This window comes from Dermacentor variabilis, chromosome 5 (assembly GCF_050947875.1).
Source record: "Dermacentor variabilis isolate Ectoservices chromosome 5, ASM5094787v1, whole genome shotgun sequence".
NCBI lineage: Eukaryota > Metazoa > Arthropoda > Arachnida > Ixodida > Ixodidae > Dermacentor > Dermacentor variabilis.
The window spans coordinates 51,006,510-51,021,842 of NC_134572.1; the positions used below are offsets into that span (position 1 = coordinate 51,006,510).

General features: G+C 51.6%; 1 protein-coding gene across 4 annotated transcripts in view; it reads left to right on the top strand.

Moving 5' to 3' along the window:
- CdGAPr (GTPase-activating protein CdGAPr) overlaps positions 1-15,333 on the top strand; it is a 317,407-nt gene that overhangs the window by 218,979 nt on the left and 83,095 nt on the right. For all 4 annotated transcript variants that reach the window (XM_075692467.1, XM_075692469.1, XM_075692468.1 and 1 more), the window contains one exon: positions 13,095-13,559. In XM_075692467.1, coding sequence (XP_075548582.1) covers positions 13,095-13,559 — 465 coding nt within the window. The remainder of the gene's footprint in view (positions 1-13,094; positions 13,560-15,333) is intronic.

Here is a 15,333-nt window from a genome sequence, read left to right on the forward strand (position 1 = left end):
CTTGAACAGCCGTCCGCGTAACGACACTGTCCAGGCAAGCTGGCTTTTCCGCAATACACACGAATACGCAGCAGGTGCCCGCCTACGGGCTCTGGTGGCGCTTGCGGCAATACTCGCCGGCTGCACCCGAGATGGTCGGTAAACACGCGTGCGAGCCACTCCTGGCGGTGCCCTTATTTGCGGAGCACTCCTTCTACCGCCCCGCCGGAGAAAACGTGAGCACTCTCGGTGGGCCTCCGTGTGCCTGTCCTTCCTTGGTCGTTGTTGGGTTGTGCACGAATCTGGCATTCGTATCTGGTGGAGTCCACTGCGCGGGCTGTCCGTCGTTGCGCAATTAGTTCGTTCCACTTTTGAAGGTGATTGCGCGCCGATGCGGGTTGCGTGCTCCGCGATGACTAATAGACTTACCCGTGTGTCGCCGTACTTGCTGTTCTATAGAACGCCAGGTTCTGCTAACGGCTAACTGAGCACTGCTAACTTGCGAGGTGCCATGGATGATCGCCCGAATTCTAAAACTTGAAAAAGCGACGCTCTATAGCAGGAGACACACGGTCCGATTTCGCGTCCTATCTGACGTGCGGCGCGCCGGAACGACATCATATCCGGCTGCTTTCGCCGCGTCGGAAAGCTCTATCCGACATTCCGCATGCGACTGCCGGGCCAGTTTTTTAGCTCTATCCGACATTCCGCATGCGACTGGTGGGCCAGTTTTTTGAAAAAACTGGCCCGGCAGTCGCATGCGGAATGTCGGATAGAGCTTTCCGACGCGGCGAAAGCAGCCGGATATGATGATAAAAAACTGGCCCGGCGGTCGCATGCGGAACGTCGGATAGAGCTTTCCGACGCGGCGAAAGCAGCCGGATATGACGTCGTTCCGGCGCGCCGCACGTCGGATCGGACGCGAAATAGGACCGTGTGTCTCCTGCTTTAAGTCTTCCGAGACGCCGTGCTTTGGAGACATCGAGAACGCGCCTTAATATTGGCGAAGGGACGCTTTCCGCTCTCGCTCTTTCGTTCAAAATTCAGTAGAAATATTGCTTGTTAACGAAATTCGAACACATGTACGTCGCGAAAATCTTAACTGTCTCATTCAAGGGAAAGCGGAAGAAACGAAGAGGCGTGCGTTCAGTACCCCCTTGAAGGGACAGGATTATGTGCGCGAAATTGATACTATATAGGCCACTATACTTAAAGCCAATCAAGCAAAATCTGTTCGGTACAGGTTTTTGAGAAGATTGGTTTACTACTGCGCTCTAAGGCTTGTTTCTCGCTTAAAGCAACTTGGCAGACGATTAATAACGTGTACTTACTGGCACATTGATTGTCCTCTCTGCAGCCTTATCTGCAAGCGTCCACTGACCGGGTGGTCATTTTCCCCCGCTCTCTCGTATTCTGCCTCAGTGAAGAAATCACAAGCAGAGCGCGTTGTAACGAAAGGACTGCGTTCCGCGGACGATGCTTATTCCTGCTACAGCCAGCAGCTGCGCTTTCTTCCATTCCTCGTCAGTGCATCCTCCATCCGGGGCCGCGCGGTCCCTTCGCACCGAGCTTGCAGCGCTCGGCGATCTTTCCTGCGAGAGCTTCTATCTTGGGACTGGGCCACCGGCGGGACCCGCGGGGTGGCTGTGCACTGTTTGCGCTTCTCTCTGGCTTCAAAGAGGAGACACGGCACCCGGCCGGTTTGCGCAGATGGCTGGCTGCAGCTGCGTGACCCGGGCTCGCTGCATGCCTCCTCCGACTCGCCGCCTCTCAGCTTCCCACCCCTGGACAGGTTCCAATATCAACTCCCGTTTCTCAACGCTCTAGAAAGTGTCTGTCTGCGTGCGTGCGTGCGTGCGCGCGCACGCACGCACGCACGCACGCACGCACGCACGCACGCACGCACGCACGCACGCACGCACGCGCGCACACACACACACACACACACACACACACACACACACGCACACGCACACACACACACACACACACAAGCACGTGTTTAACTTTTCAGCGTCGCCTGATTCGCGACCATTCTGACACCGACAGAAGCCTTGCAGCGCAGCAGATATCGCTGGTGAATGACCGGGTGGGCTTCGGGCGTCGCGTTCGCGGTTCGTCTTCTAGGAGACGAGTGCGCACCGCCGAGTTGCACGAGAAGAAATTGAAGGAAATGTGTGTGTGTGAGAGAGAGAGATAGAAATAGGGAGGGAGGGAGGGAGGGAGGGAGGGAGAATCAATCAAGCATAGACGAAATACAAAGTATCATCTCGTCGTTACGTTCCATCGCTTCCCGGTACGCCGCTCCGTCGAACCTGATATAGCCATTCCAATTATGCGTAACTGCTTTGCAGCGCGAGAGGCGATTCCGAGGCGCCTCATTTATCGCGTGCTCTGGCTCGTGCAGTTGTCTTCGGGACGTGCAAGTGCCTTCGTTCATGGGGACCATGTTTTCCTGCGCGGTACGCAGTGTGCGGCCCGACTGACCCATGGGAAACCAGCGGTGCCCAGTTCGTGAAAAACGGCCCTCAGCGCCGTGAGTGCGAAAGTGCCGTAATATTTAAACTTCCGAACAAGCGCAGGGCCGCAAGGACCACGTTGTTTTTACGTTTTGCGGGACCGTAACCTTTTACGGAACTGTAACCTTAGCGAGTTTGGCGGGTGTTTCGTTTCCGGTTCTGTCAGTATGAATATTAGAAACGGTGAAGAGGCTACGTACGATCATCGAGGACAAACTTCTGTTTTAAAAACACTCTATTTCTTGCGCGTAAGACCTAGGAGCCGCCACCACCAAGAAGCGTGTATACTGCCGATAGTATTGGGATACAGTTGCAAAAGGATCGAGTTGCCGTAAGAGTTCTTTCATCAAGATAACCTGAGAAAGGCAAGTATTGCATACAGCAAATTGTTTTCTGGCTTGATATCACTACTGAGAATACAATGATGGCGTGAGAAAGGATCATTGAAACGTTCTTATGTTCCTTTCTTAAGCCATGGCCACGGGAAGCATATACAGCGTGTCTACCAACCGGGAAAACCTGGAAAACTCAGGGAATTTGTGCTTCTATAAGGGAAAATTAGCTGTAATTTTATTTAAAGGGAACGAATTTCGCGGTAATGCTGGTTGGAATAACAAAGAGGAACCGTAACGAATCTACTTTGACGCCGTGTCGTCGGCTGAAGGAGTTGCCAGTGTACAGTCAATGACCGATTTTCTGGACGCCCGATAATTCGGACATCTTCGCGGCACCACCACGTAACCCATAGAGTTAATGTATAGGAACGTCTGAAATTTCGGACGCAACAACCCTTCGCCGTCCGATTTTCCGGACAGTTTGCCGTGACCGCAGGTCCGAAATGGCATTAATCAAACAAAGCCACCACTGCCGCCATTTTGTTACCGCGCCTCCTCGAACTGGCGTTCTCGCACGCAGATCCGCCGGCAGCCGTCGCCACCACCGCGGCAGCGCTACGCCTAGCTACTTCGACGTTCGCTGTTAAGCTTCTTGCCGTTCGGTGCCGTGTTTTTCATTGAAAGAATTCGCCGCTGTCAGCAATGCGACTCCTCCTTTGTGGTCCTCGCTATTAGCTTCGAAGCTCGGAAAGCACGGCGCGTCGCATATGCCGGTTTCTGAAAGTTATATTCGCCTTGGTACAGAAATGTTACGTGGTGAAGCATACTCGAAAGTACTGCGGTGAAGCATAACTAGCGTGGGAAGGGGCAATTGTCACGGGACGCAGTATGTATTCCTAAATTATACACGCGTGCGCTTGCCATCTCTAGTCACAGTACGAGCACCGATATGGCTAATAAGTGTACTGGCAGGCATTCAGAGCTTTTTCGGATGTGCTTGTGGCGATTTGAGCCCTCAAGGGCAATAAAAGACATGCATTCATTTTGTCGAACTGCCCGATTTTTTTTATGTTTTCACGGTCCCTAGGGAGTACTAAAAATCGTACGTTGACTGTACAAACGACCAAGAGGATGGTTCAAATGGTTTGTGAAGTGAACGTGCTTCGGAAGGAGGACGAGAACAGAAAGGACCTATGCATTTAAGAACGAACGGGAAAGGAAACGTGCTGCCGCCGTTTTGAAGGAGCTTGAGCTCAAAAAACAAATAGTTGGATAATGCTGAGATGCAGGTGTCCTTCATCCAAACCAAAATAAACTCTTTCGAGCAGTGAAACGCAACACTGAGGCGTTGTGCGGGGCTGAGAGTATGTCTGGACAGTTGAGGGTGACTTAACAGCTCTTGAGAGAGAATCTCACTTGTGACAAAGTTCGGACATCATACCAGTGAGCTTGTAATCAATTGATAGAACTAGCTCATATTCGACAATATTTGCGTCTGTATGCATCTCCTTTTTATTTGTATTTGAGAACGTTTGACTCGATTCACAATAGGTATTACCATTTTTTTTCGCAGCTATTTTATTTTCTGAGCATTTCACTACCCCCCCCCCCCCCCGTTCTCTTTCTGTTTTCTTATTGAATAAAATAAGCGCTCTTCCTTATTATAAAAGCTGAATTAAGTCGTCTTTTTATTTTTTACATGCTTACTAGAGAGTGACAGCATCGGGCGACATGGTGTCAGCTCGCCTTGACATAAGACAAAGTTGTGTGTCACTCAGGAAATTCTGTAATGACACTCGGGGAAAACTTGGAAAACTCAGGGAATTTGGAAATGTCAACTTGGTACTTCCGGCGTCAGGCTATCTATCGTCTCACCGGCGCCCCTGTAGCGCTGCAGACTCAGTCTTTAATGACAACGAGAGCAAGGCCCCTTACATGACGGACAAAGGTTTTGACACACACACACACACACACACACACACACACACACGCACACGCACACGCACACACACACACACAAACACACACACACACAGATATATATATATATATATATATATATATATATATATATATATATAAGCGCCATTTACAACTGTTCTGGCACGCTAGACAAGCCCACTGCTTTTCACAGATTGTTTCTGCTTTGTTGTACCAGTTTGGGCCATCGTCTTGAAACTTCTGTATCCACGACCGAAGTTGCGGGTTCGACTACAGGCCGCGGCGGCCGCGTACTGATAAGGGCGGAATGCAAAATTTTTCGGGTGCTGGGTTTGTGCGCATGTTAGAGATCTTCAGGCGCTAAAATATCGATCTGTTACCCCCTTGACTCCGTTTTTCGTAGCGTGCGTGATGTGTTGAGAGGTATATATAAGCCGTACCTTCGCAAACAGTGTACTCGTTGTCGCGACTGCCAAGTGCTTGTTCTTACGACCTACCCTATAGCGTACGATCTTTGTAAATATGGATCGTGTGCCATTAATTGGGGGGGGGGGGGAGGAGGGTTGTATATTATTTTGCTCGCTAAAGTTAAACGTAGACGGGTTGCTCATACAGCGGCTTCAAGGATCATGTTGCGCGCGCTAAGAACCACTGAACTTACGCGTGTACGTATTTCCAGCTAGCATGCCTATAGTCTCGGTGAACTAAAATAAGAAACAATACTTATCGCCGTTATGTATTTTCGTTTATTATTTTTTTGCGTGCGTTCCCACGATTGTCCCGTGGCGAAGCGAGTACAAGAAGTTGCGCAAGGTCTTCCGTTCTCGTCCCAGCTCGGTGATTGGACGCGGTGCCGGTTCGTGAAAGGCGTTGTCTTGCTTTGTTGCGCGCGTGCGTCGAGTGCGTTGACGGCTCACGGTGCGGCTTAAATCGAGGGGCGTGGTTTGGGATAGGTTTTGCAGGAAAAGGAGAGAAGGCGCGCGAGGAAGACGGTGCGGGCGAGAGGCTCCTAGCTGCGTAGCGCCTCGCGCGACGAGAAGATTCGCACGCGTTTGCGTGCAATCTGTCTCTTGCGCGGGTGCATGCGCGCTCTCGGGAGGGAGAACGCGCCCCGTAGCGGCGGTCTGGAATGCAGCCGCGGTCAGCGGCATTAAATCTTGATTACGCCGCCGCCAGGGTGAACTCGGGGCACGCGCGCAACGCTGGCCCGGCGACCAAACCGGACTGGCTTCTATCGCGCGGGCCGCGGCCACTGCGCCGGCGGCTGCCAATTACCTCGGCTGGCTGTCTCACGTGCGCCCAACGCGGGCGCCGGCGATTCACTGCTAGCTGCGCCACTCCGTTGCCATGGCGACTGCTTCAACAACCCTTCCGCGTCGTCCTTGGGGCGCCGCACGTACGCCGATTCCGTTCACAGGCCTCCTCTACCGGTTCGCGCGCGTGAAGTGCGAAACACATTATGCCTATATAGATGCCATCCGATGCGACGCACAGTGTGAATCACACTTGTCTAGTGGGGTGAATCAGCCGATTTGATCGCCATCTTTCGAGAAAGGCAGTACAGGCCGACGCCGCACGAAAGACCGCGTGTGGATGCTTTCCGCATGCTTAATTGGTCCATGCGGTATGAGAGGGAAAAAAAAATACCTCAAACTCTGCTGCTACTGCTAGCGACCACTGGCGCTGTCCATAACCAGCAATTTGACCACTCTACTGTATAGACTAGCAATTCACACTGTAAACACTGATGCACAGGGAAGTGGCATCTGGTGCATCCAGGGTTCCAAGTTTCTGCCCACTGGAATATAGAACGCAGTCTACTGGTATGAAATAAAGCCGAGATTCGATGATCTCAGACGTACGGTTTTGTCCCATACGTGTGTAGGTCGCTCCTGTATTAGTGAATATGGTAAATCAACGAGCCCTCTTCCTCGTGTTTAAATTTTTTCTACAGTAAGAGCTTACATCTTCCTAAGGATTCGCCGTAGATATAAATAATTTGACGCACATGTGCTTTCCCATGTCGAGCGGCGACCACAAGAAACGCATTTCCGACGTAACTTAGCCGCGACAAGAACTTTCAGCGTCGGTGCGGCAACGCTTGCGACGCGCTACGACTTTGCTCCTCTATATATAACCATATGATGCCTGCAGAATAAAAACAGAAGGGAATAGTTCTACGCTATTGTAATCATAGTGTGCGAGCATTGGAAGGTGAACTTTGTGTCAGTTTCCTTATAGGTAGCCGAGAATGCGTTTTCGAGAAGGGCACACATGCGCCTTGGCAGAACTTCTTACGTTCCGCGTGCAAGAATTGCAAGCTTCTTCTTAGAAGAGGCAACGTTTGTATCATGTTGCGCCAGATGGGAATACTCTGAGCGTGCTGGAATCTCTGTGAACCGGCACTCTTCTAGGCGCATCAGTCGCCTACTGAAACCTAACGGTTTCTGAGAAAGTAATCCTTTTCATTTTGGCCCTTGTGTGCGTTCCTGCTCTGTATACAGACGCCAGAACCCTGGCGCAGTAATGTATTCACCGTCACGACGCCCGCTCGACGCCTCCAGACGATGCCAAGGATGCGTCGTTAGGCTAGCAGGTGTTTGGAAAGCGTGGCGGTATGCAGAGCGCCGGGGCAACCGGAGCTGCGGTCTTTTGCCTCCACGCGTTTATTGCGTCTTTTCTTTCTTTTTCGCTGCTAGAAAAAATAAAACATACGTGAGGTCGAAGCAGCTACACCTTTACTGGCGCGGCTAATCGCATGCTCGAGGATATCCCGTGGGTCGACGGCGGAGCCATGTTTCGTTAGAGGAGCCGACTTAATGTCAGTGCCAGGCTGTTCTGTGCTATATATACGTGGGCGGCTGGGGGAACGCGGCGCGCCTCGCTGAAGAGCCAGACCGCGACCTGGTGATTAGGTTTAACCTAACCCGTATGCACCCAGGGGGGTCTCGCCGAATGTTTTCACCGAAAGTGGCTGGAGAGAGAGGTTTAATTGGAGTGCTCGTTGCTTGGCGTTGTCGATCGAGGCGCCCAGAAGCGCTTGCCGACGCAGATGTGGTGTGATCGCTTTTATTGCGTCCTTCGTTCGCTGCGCAACAGTCCAAAATCCAGAAAGCTCGTCTAGTTTAGTGTGATTCTGCACGCCTCCGCCGGGACTACGAGGAGAACAGTGTTGGTGAACATTAAATGTTGGCTGACCTGTTACCACTGAATTTGCGCCAGCTAGACGAGGCAGATGCGCACCATACTGGTTAGTCAAAATAGCAACTGGCTTGCTAGCCACATGTAAAAGTTCTCCTCAACAAGTTCCAGGACGGCAGTGATAAAAGAAGATAACGATGTACGCATCGCGTTGCGAAGCGGTACTCTGTGACTATCAGATAACTCGCACAACTAAGCAGCTTACGGGTTTGCGTAAATACCCGGCAGGTGGTGAGGAGCATGGCTACTGCGATTGCTGGATTGATGTAAGACCGTACATGATCTGCGGAGGTTGTGAGTTCGGTGCCCACTAGCGGTCGCAACTTCCACAACATAAAAAAGTCGCTGCAACAACTCGGATCGAAAGCGATCCATTCGCGAGTGCACAGCGCCTAAAGAGCGTCCGTCGAAGCTGACTTCTCCACATCAAGTGCGCATGTGAGGTGAAGCGCGCTTCAGTGGAGAAGTGTTTGTGTTTTTGCATGCGTTTGATCATGTGTGCACCGCACCCTCATTGCTCTGCGAGCGTCACTGCTGCAGGCTAAACTGTGGTCTCGGATTGTCACGCATACATCGACGAGGACTGTTAATCTGCAAGTACGTGCGTAGTGCAGCCATAAGCATTATATGAAGGCAGGTTACCCCCAGCTTTATGGAAGCCTTGTTTTTTATAGCAGTTTTAGCCTTACCATACAATTCGCAGAAGTGGTAGAAGAGGCAGACAGAAGGTTTTGCAGAAAGCGTCAAGCAGCTCTTAGATGGAGAAGAAAAAGAGGAAGAAAAAGAAGGCTGCCGTTAATTCCGTAGGCAGCACCCAAATCCCTTGTAGCACTTACGTATGGTATCTTCTATCGCGTAATTGGAGGCGAAAATAAACATGTATGTTTTCTTACCCTGTCCTACCGGTGACCCGCAATCTGATCACGGAAGGAACGAATAGGCGACACGAATTCCTTGCTGGGCAGAGCGTCCGTGTCCGTGACGGAGGTGTCTGGGTTCAGTCCGGCTCCTTGCATATATATATATATATATATATATATATATATATACACACACACACACACACACACATATATAACTGTTTCTCCACAGCTGCCGTCCTTATATTGAACGCTGTTCCTCGCGAGTTCACGCAGAAAGCGACGTATGTCAAACGAATGGACCGAACGATATACTGCCGTTTACAAATCGACAAGATTTCGCGGCGTCGGTCCGTGTTGTTTTCTCACTCCCAGCTCTTCGCGTCCAGTGGTTCAATCCATCTTCTCCGTTGCGGCCTTCGAATCATCCCCCGCCCGGAAGCCGGAAAGCCGCGACTTCAGTTCTGCGCCCCCAACTGCCCGCTGGTTGCCAGAGCGTCTGATGTGCTTTTAATTTTGAATTTTCCTTTTTTTGACGGCGTTTCGCGGCGTCCCCTAATGATGGAGCGGCGCATTGATGAGACGGCAATTAGGTGCGCTTTGTCGGCTCACGCGTGCGCGCCCGACAGGAACGGCAAGCCGAGCTGCACTGAACGAATAAGCAAAACGGCGCAATGAGAGGAGCTCGGAACCGTTCGCCCGCGCGTGCCGGTTTTATAGCGTGAGTATAGCGAACGTCTGGGTAAGCTGCGGCGGCAGCGGTGGCCGTGCAGAACGCTTCGCGGAACCAATCGGTCGTTGAAGGCCGCTCCGGAAAAGGGGGCCAGGGTGGCTCAAGGTCACCGGACCACCTATCTTCGCCCGTATTATTATTTCTTTCCCGCATCTCATTCCAGCCTCAGTTTCTCTCTGCATGTTCGCGTTTCTTTTGTTCCGCACCCCTGACCGACGGTGCGCCTCCCTGCAGAGCGCACCAGCTGGCCCTTCATCCATTGTCCAAAACCTGCTTCAGAGGCCGCTTGGTCAGCTTTCGTGCCAGTTCCGCAACTTCCGTCTATTAGGCAAGCCCGTGGGTCGATCGGGCGCGATCCATCGCGGCCATCCGAAACTTTCGGTTCCGTCGTGACGCGATTGGCAGCAGCAGGGTCCACGACGACGAGCGCGCACGACCTGTCATCGCGTGTGCGCTGGGAATGCGGCTCGCAATCGGCCATTGCGCGTATACGCGGACGAACTGTGCACCAGCTCGTGCGAGTGCCCCTACGTAGTATAGCCCTTTGTAGCCGCCGCGTTTGCAAGGATGGTGTAGCGAAGCGAATTTAGCCACATCGGGGCTTACGCATGCCGTAGAGCAACTGGCAGTAGAGGCGGTTTACGTTAGTCTTTATGTAGCGCAACGAGCTACATCAGCGGTGGCGATTTCATCGAATATAAGGAAACACCTTGCGGCGTGAGGCTTCGCGCTGTCGCGGTTCAGAACAAAACCGTTTCTCCACTGCCAAGCATGTGCAACCTAACATTCCCAAGAGAGCGGAATGATCATCCAGACAGCGAAGCCAAGGGACTTATAACGACAGAAAGCTGAGCTAGTTGGTAAGGATTCATTATGCAAAAAAGAGGTGAGGCGTGCAGACAGGACACAAGAGTAGAGAAGTCGGCGTTCGGGTTGTCCACTTCCCTACTCTTGTGTCGTGTCTGCACGCCTCACCTCCAAGGGACTTGCATCTCATTTCCTCAAATTTCGTTTCTCCACTGAAGCGGATGCTTTTGCTGCACCCACTGTCTTCAGCAATTGGAGTTTTTTTCCCCTCGTTCTTCTGAGCCTGTAAAGCCTGCTGAAAGCGCAATTGTGTATCCTCGATGTGTAGCAGAATGTTAGCTGCACGACTTGTGAAGGCACGCGTCGTATGTGAAACATGTTCAAGGCTACGATAACAGGCTTTCATATGCTCGCGCCTTCTCTACCGCCCGCGACTTCACACGTGGAGGCCACTGTTGCGAGTCGCGACTACCGGTAATTGGGCGTTCTTGTTATCATAACTATGCTTTTACAACATGCATACGTGCAAATAATTGTAACTTTGCATAGCTACATGGGTCTTTCCTCTTCCTGTCGGCAATAAATCGGTGGTATCGTGCATTATTTAATCGTAATTTCTATACCTGTGCGTGGCACGAGCATAGCGGGTATCACAGCTGGCGAAGAAAATACGCGAGTAAATTTTTTTTCATATGTCGTGCGAAACAATGCGGAGAAGCAACTCCGTATGACGCAGGGCAGCGTGCCTCTTCATTGATTTGCTTTTCTCACTATGCCTTTCAATAAAGGAAGCGCGTTTGGTCCTCTCACAAACTGGCGTTTCGCCGAGTTCTGCGCACGGGATCGTCGAGCCGTGAGACCGCCGCCTGAGCGCTATAGGCATGAATACCCTGTTCCCAGTACACAAGGATTGAATTTTCACACACGCATGACCGAGTACAGGTGTTAGGCCTTCAAAGTAGCATCGTGACCTGCGTGGGTGCGACATCCAATCTCGTCTGCTCCTGATAGGACGCCGAGCAAATAATCCAATCAAAACCTGCGGGCACGAACCGAGCTAGTTCCGCGGCTGCGCGGTCAGGGCAGAGAAACCGAGTCGCCTCCCAGAATTCCTGCATTGGTCCTCGCCTTATACCGGTGACTTCAGAAGGCTTTGTGACGGACTCGGGGGAAACTCGCATCAGAGTATTTCTGGCTGCGAAGTATGGCGGTTCAATCAGCGCGCAAACGATTGGATATAGTACATCGATTTAGCCTAGTCTCCGTCCTTCTGGCTTGATTTGTGACTTTGGAAGTGGATCATCTTCAGCAATGTGGTGCGTCACAAGTTGTGTCACAAGTGCGCGCGCGCAATACAGGCTGGACAGGCTGTGCCGGCACTTTTGCGAATGCGCCGTAACAAGAGAGAACAGTGCGCACTTGAATTTTACTGAGAAGTGTGGACATGTTTGATCACTGTGTCGACGACGCGTTCTTGAATAGTCCCGCGCTTAGCTAAAGAGCGTTTTACGGCAGCATACAGTCACGGTTCGCTTCTCTGCGGGGAAGGAAACTCGTACATATTTCAGAGTTTGTTCGCAGTGTAAACGCCGGAGGATGCGAATGGCTGGTTTGCGCAGGGATACACGTACGCTTTAGTATTGTACTCTATAGCTATTAGGATGATACAGCAAACTGCTGCCTTAGCCGTATGGGACAGTATCTGTTAACCTATCCAAGCTTGCCAGCAGCCAGGCGTGTTCAAATGGTATACTCGTCCTTTATGCGAGTTCAAGAATCCGCAACAAGCGGAATTGACGCCTGCCTCATTTTTATTCAGTACCTTAATTTTCCATTAATGGCTATTGTTCCCCCTTTGTAATCTTCTTTTCAAGGTGGCACTTTAACTTTTCTAGGACTTAAGCCACAATTAGCACTTTCGATCGTCATCGAGCCAGATCCTAATCGAGTTTCTCAGCAGCGATTGGGGAGACCCTTTCACACCCTGTTCGGAGGATCGAGCCAATCACAGTCGATAAATTCGATCCTGATCGGGCTCGATCGCGATCGAAAGTGCCCCGTGTGACCCCGGTATCTCCCACGCGATCACTTCTGATCGAACGTATTCTTTACATTTAATACCAGTGCTTGCACACCTTCGGATCTCTACACGCTCGCCTCCTATATAGTCTGGAATTGATGAAACGGTGAAAGCGGAAAATTGCCCAAACTCTTGTAAAGTGAAATGCGTTCCCACGTGCGGTCGAGGTCAGCTGTCGGTGTCCGAGTTAACTCGCCTGGTGTGCCACCGTTGACATTGATGGTGTTACAATGGCCGTGCGCATGCCGTGAAAGCGAGAATATGTAACGAAGTTTAAATGAAAACGCGATACATGTGCACATAAGGACTAGCTCGCGTTCATTTGACTTCTTATTTCATGAATGCAGCGCACAACCGCAAAGGAGATCGAGTTGCGTGATGTCAAAATACGCTTCTGCTGGCACGCAGGTTTGAAGCTTGATTGGCACAGGCGGAAGTTGTATGCGCCTAACTAAGCAATGTCCTAATACTGTCAGGTTAGCTGCCGAAGTTATGCGAAAGCGCTTCGGCATGTGCATGTAGTCCAGATACGGTTACACGTTAAATCATGCGGGGATATGAAAGTTTGCGAGCATGAGCTTGTTACGTGGTTGCATGTTCCGGAGTCGTGACAAAACTTTCCGCGCCTCTTCCCCGCAGATGTCCCTGGTGGAATGGAGCGCAGCCGGGCGAGGCCACGACGAGGCGGACAAGGAGAATCGCGAGCAGCCCGCCAACCAGCTGCAGCCGCAGACTCCGCAGCAGCAACAGATCCAGCAACAGCAGCAGCAGCAGCAGCAACAGCAGCAGCAACAGCAGCAGCAACAGCAGCAGCAACAGCAGCAGCAACCGACTCAGCAACTGCAGCAGCAGACTCAGCAGCAACAGACGCAGCTGCAGCAGCACAGCAACGAGAGCTGCGGCGGTGGCACGCCGGCTTCTGCTGCGAACTGGTGGGCGGTCCAGGTGACGAGCCGCGAGCGCAGCTGGACGCTGCGGCGCTCGTACGACAACTTCCGGCTGCTGGACGAGCAGCTGCACCGGTGCGTCTACGACCGGCAGCACTCGCGCCTCCCCGAGCTGCCGGACCCCGCCGACCTGCCGCAGGAGCCGCAGGAGCGAGAGGTCGGTGGTCGCGACTCCCTTCCCACTCGCACGCGGATCGCACGCAGTTCGTTTTCAAGTTGACCACACCTTAGCAAACACTAGTGGCGCACCTCCTTCCGCTCGAGCACACATTAAAGCTTTCGGTCGTTTTCAAGTTGACCACATCTTAGTAAACACTAGTTGCGCACCTCTTTCCGCTCGAGCACATATTAAAGTTTTTTGTAAGTAGTTTTAGGTGCAAAACATAAGACACGGATAACAGAATAAAAGACACGGACAGGCGCACTAGCAGACGTTACTAAACACGCATGAAATCTTGTAGACGATGACGAAGGAAAGAGCGGATACCTCTAACTGCGACCGGCGGCTGCTTTGGAAACCCGGCTTTGGTTGGGGAAAGCTTACAGTTGATTGCGAGTTTGAGCGGTATGTATGGTGGTTTGAAAGACCCCAACAAGGCACAGTTCCTATCGAAAGTTTCCACCCCGCGTGACGATCGTTCCATTCACTCTCCAGAGCTCTGGAGTGCCGGGGACCCCACTTCGTGCTGCGCAGTCAAGTCTTGTCATACGCGCTGTAGCCTCGGAACTTTCTACAAAGCCAGCATATGTTGGAGGATCGCACTAGAACGTTGTTCGAAGGGGCGAGACCCCCGCACTGCGTGCCTGTTGTAGCTTCACACATCCTCATACTATGGGTTCGTTGACGTCGCCGAACGCTTCAGAATAACGCTTCCTCGCCGCCTGATCGAAACCTCGCAGTGTAATTCGAAAGCGCCGCCTCTTCCTGGAGGTCAGTCATTGCTATTGTTCTTCGAGGAAAGTGCAAAGGATGATGGGAAAATACTGTTTTCCGCAGTTGCAGTCCTTCTGTCTTTCGGCGGCCCACTGCTTGTATGTCTTGCTTTTGATATGGCAAAACAGCGCGAAAGAGAGAGAGAGCGCTATCTATTGAAAAGCAGAGTGGTTAGCCAGCGTATATTCGCCTACTCGCCGGTGTGCAGGGAATGTGACAAAGGGGAAGAAAGACCTTAGAGAAAGGCAGGCAGAATAAAACAGCTATAATAAAACAACGCAAAGGACTTCAGGCGCATGGATACATACAGACTCTGTTGTTTCCTTTCCTGTCCATTTATTTCGCGCTACTTTACCGCTTTACGTTACTTTTCCTAATGTTATAGCGGCTATACCAAGCATGCCTCCGGTACTATGACTGCCCAACTCACAAGCTGAATTTCACCGTCGCCGTGGCTGCCTGAACAGGAAGTGAGTGAGCATTAGTTCTACAATCGTACCAGGCACCTTAGTTAAGCGCGTTCGTAAACACTCGAAAGCGTGTCTTGGCTAACCTCGGCGTATAGCGACCGTGCTACACAGATATCTTTTTTGGGATCCAGTGGGTTCGCCTACATGCACTTGCTTAACCTGGGAGGTGCTGCACTGCATTACTCGTTCGAAACGGTGCAGACTTCGAACAACAAGAGTTCGCGTAATAGAGCACGTTTCGTGCAAAATGTGCGTTGTTCGTCTCTCACAATCACAAAACTATCACTAAATCAGTTCCAGAGGCGTGCAGGGCGAATCAGACGGTCTCATGGCGCACTTTTCACCGCGTTGTGCCTAAAGCTACGTTGTTTTAGCTTGTAATGCGTTTGGCGGAATATGAGGTTGCTGGTGAGGTGTACGGGAGCAGTCGGCTAGTACTACGTAACACATACTACGTATCCAGCTAGTACTACGAGCACATTCTACGTAACTGCTTGGGTTGATAGCGACGTAATCGTTAACGTGTA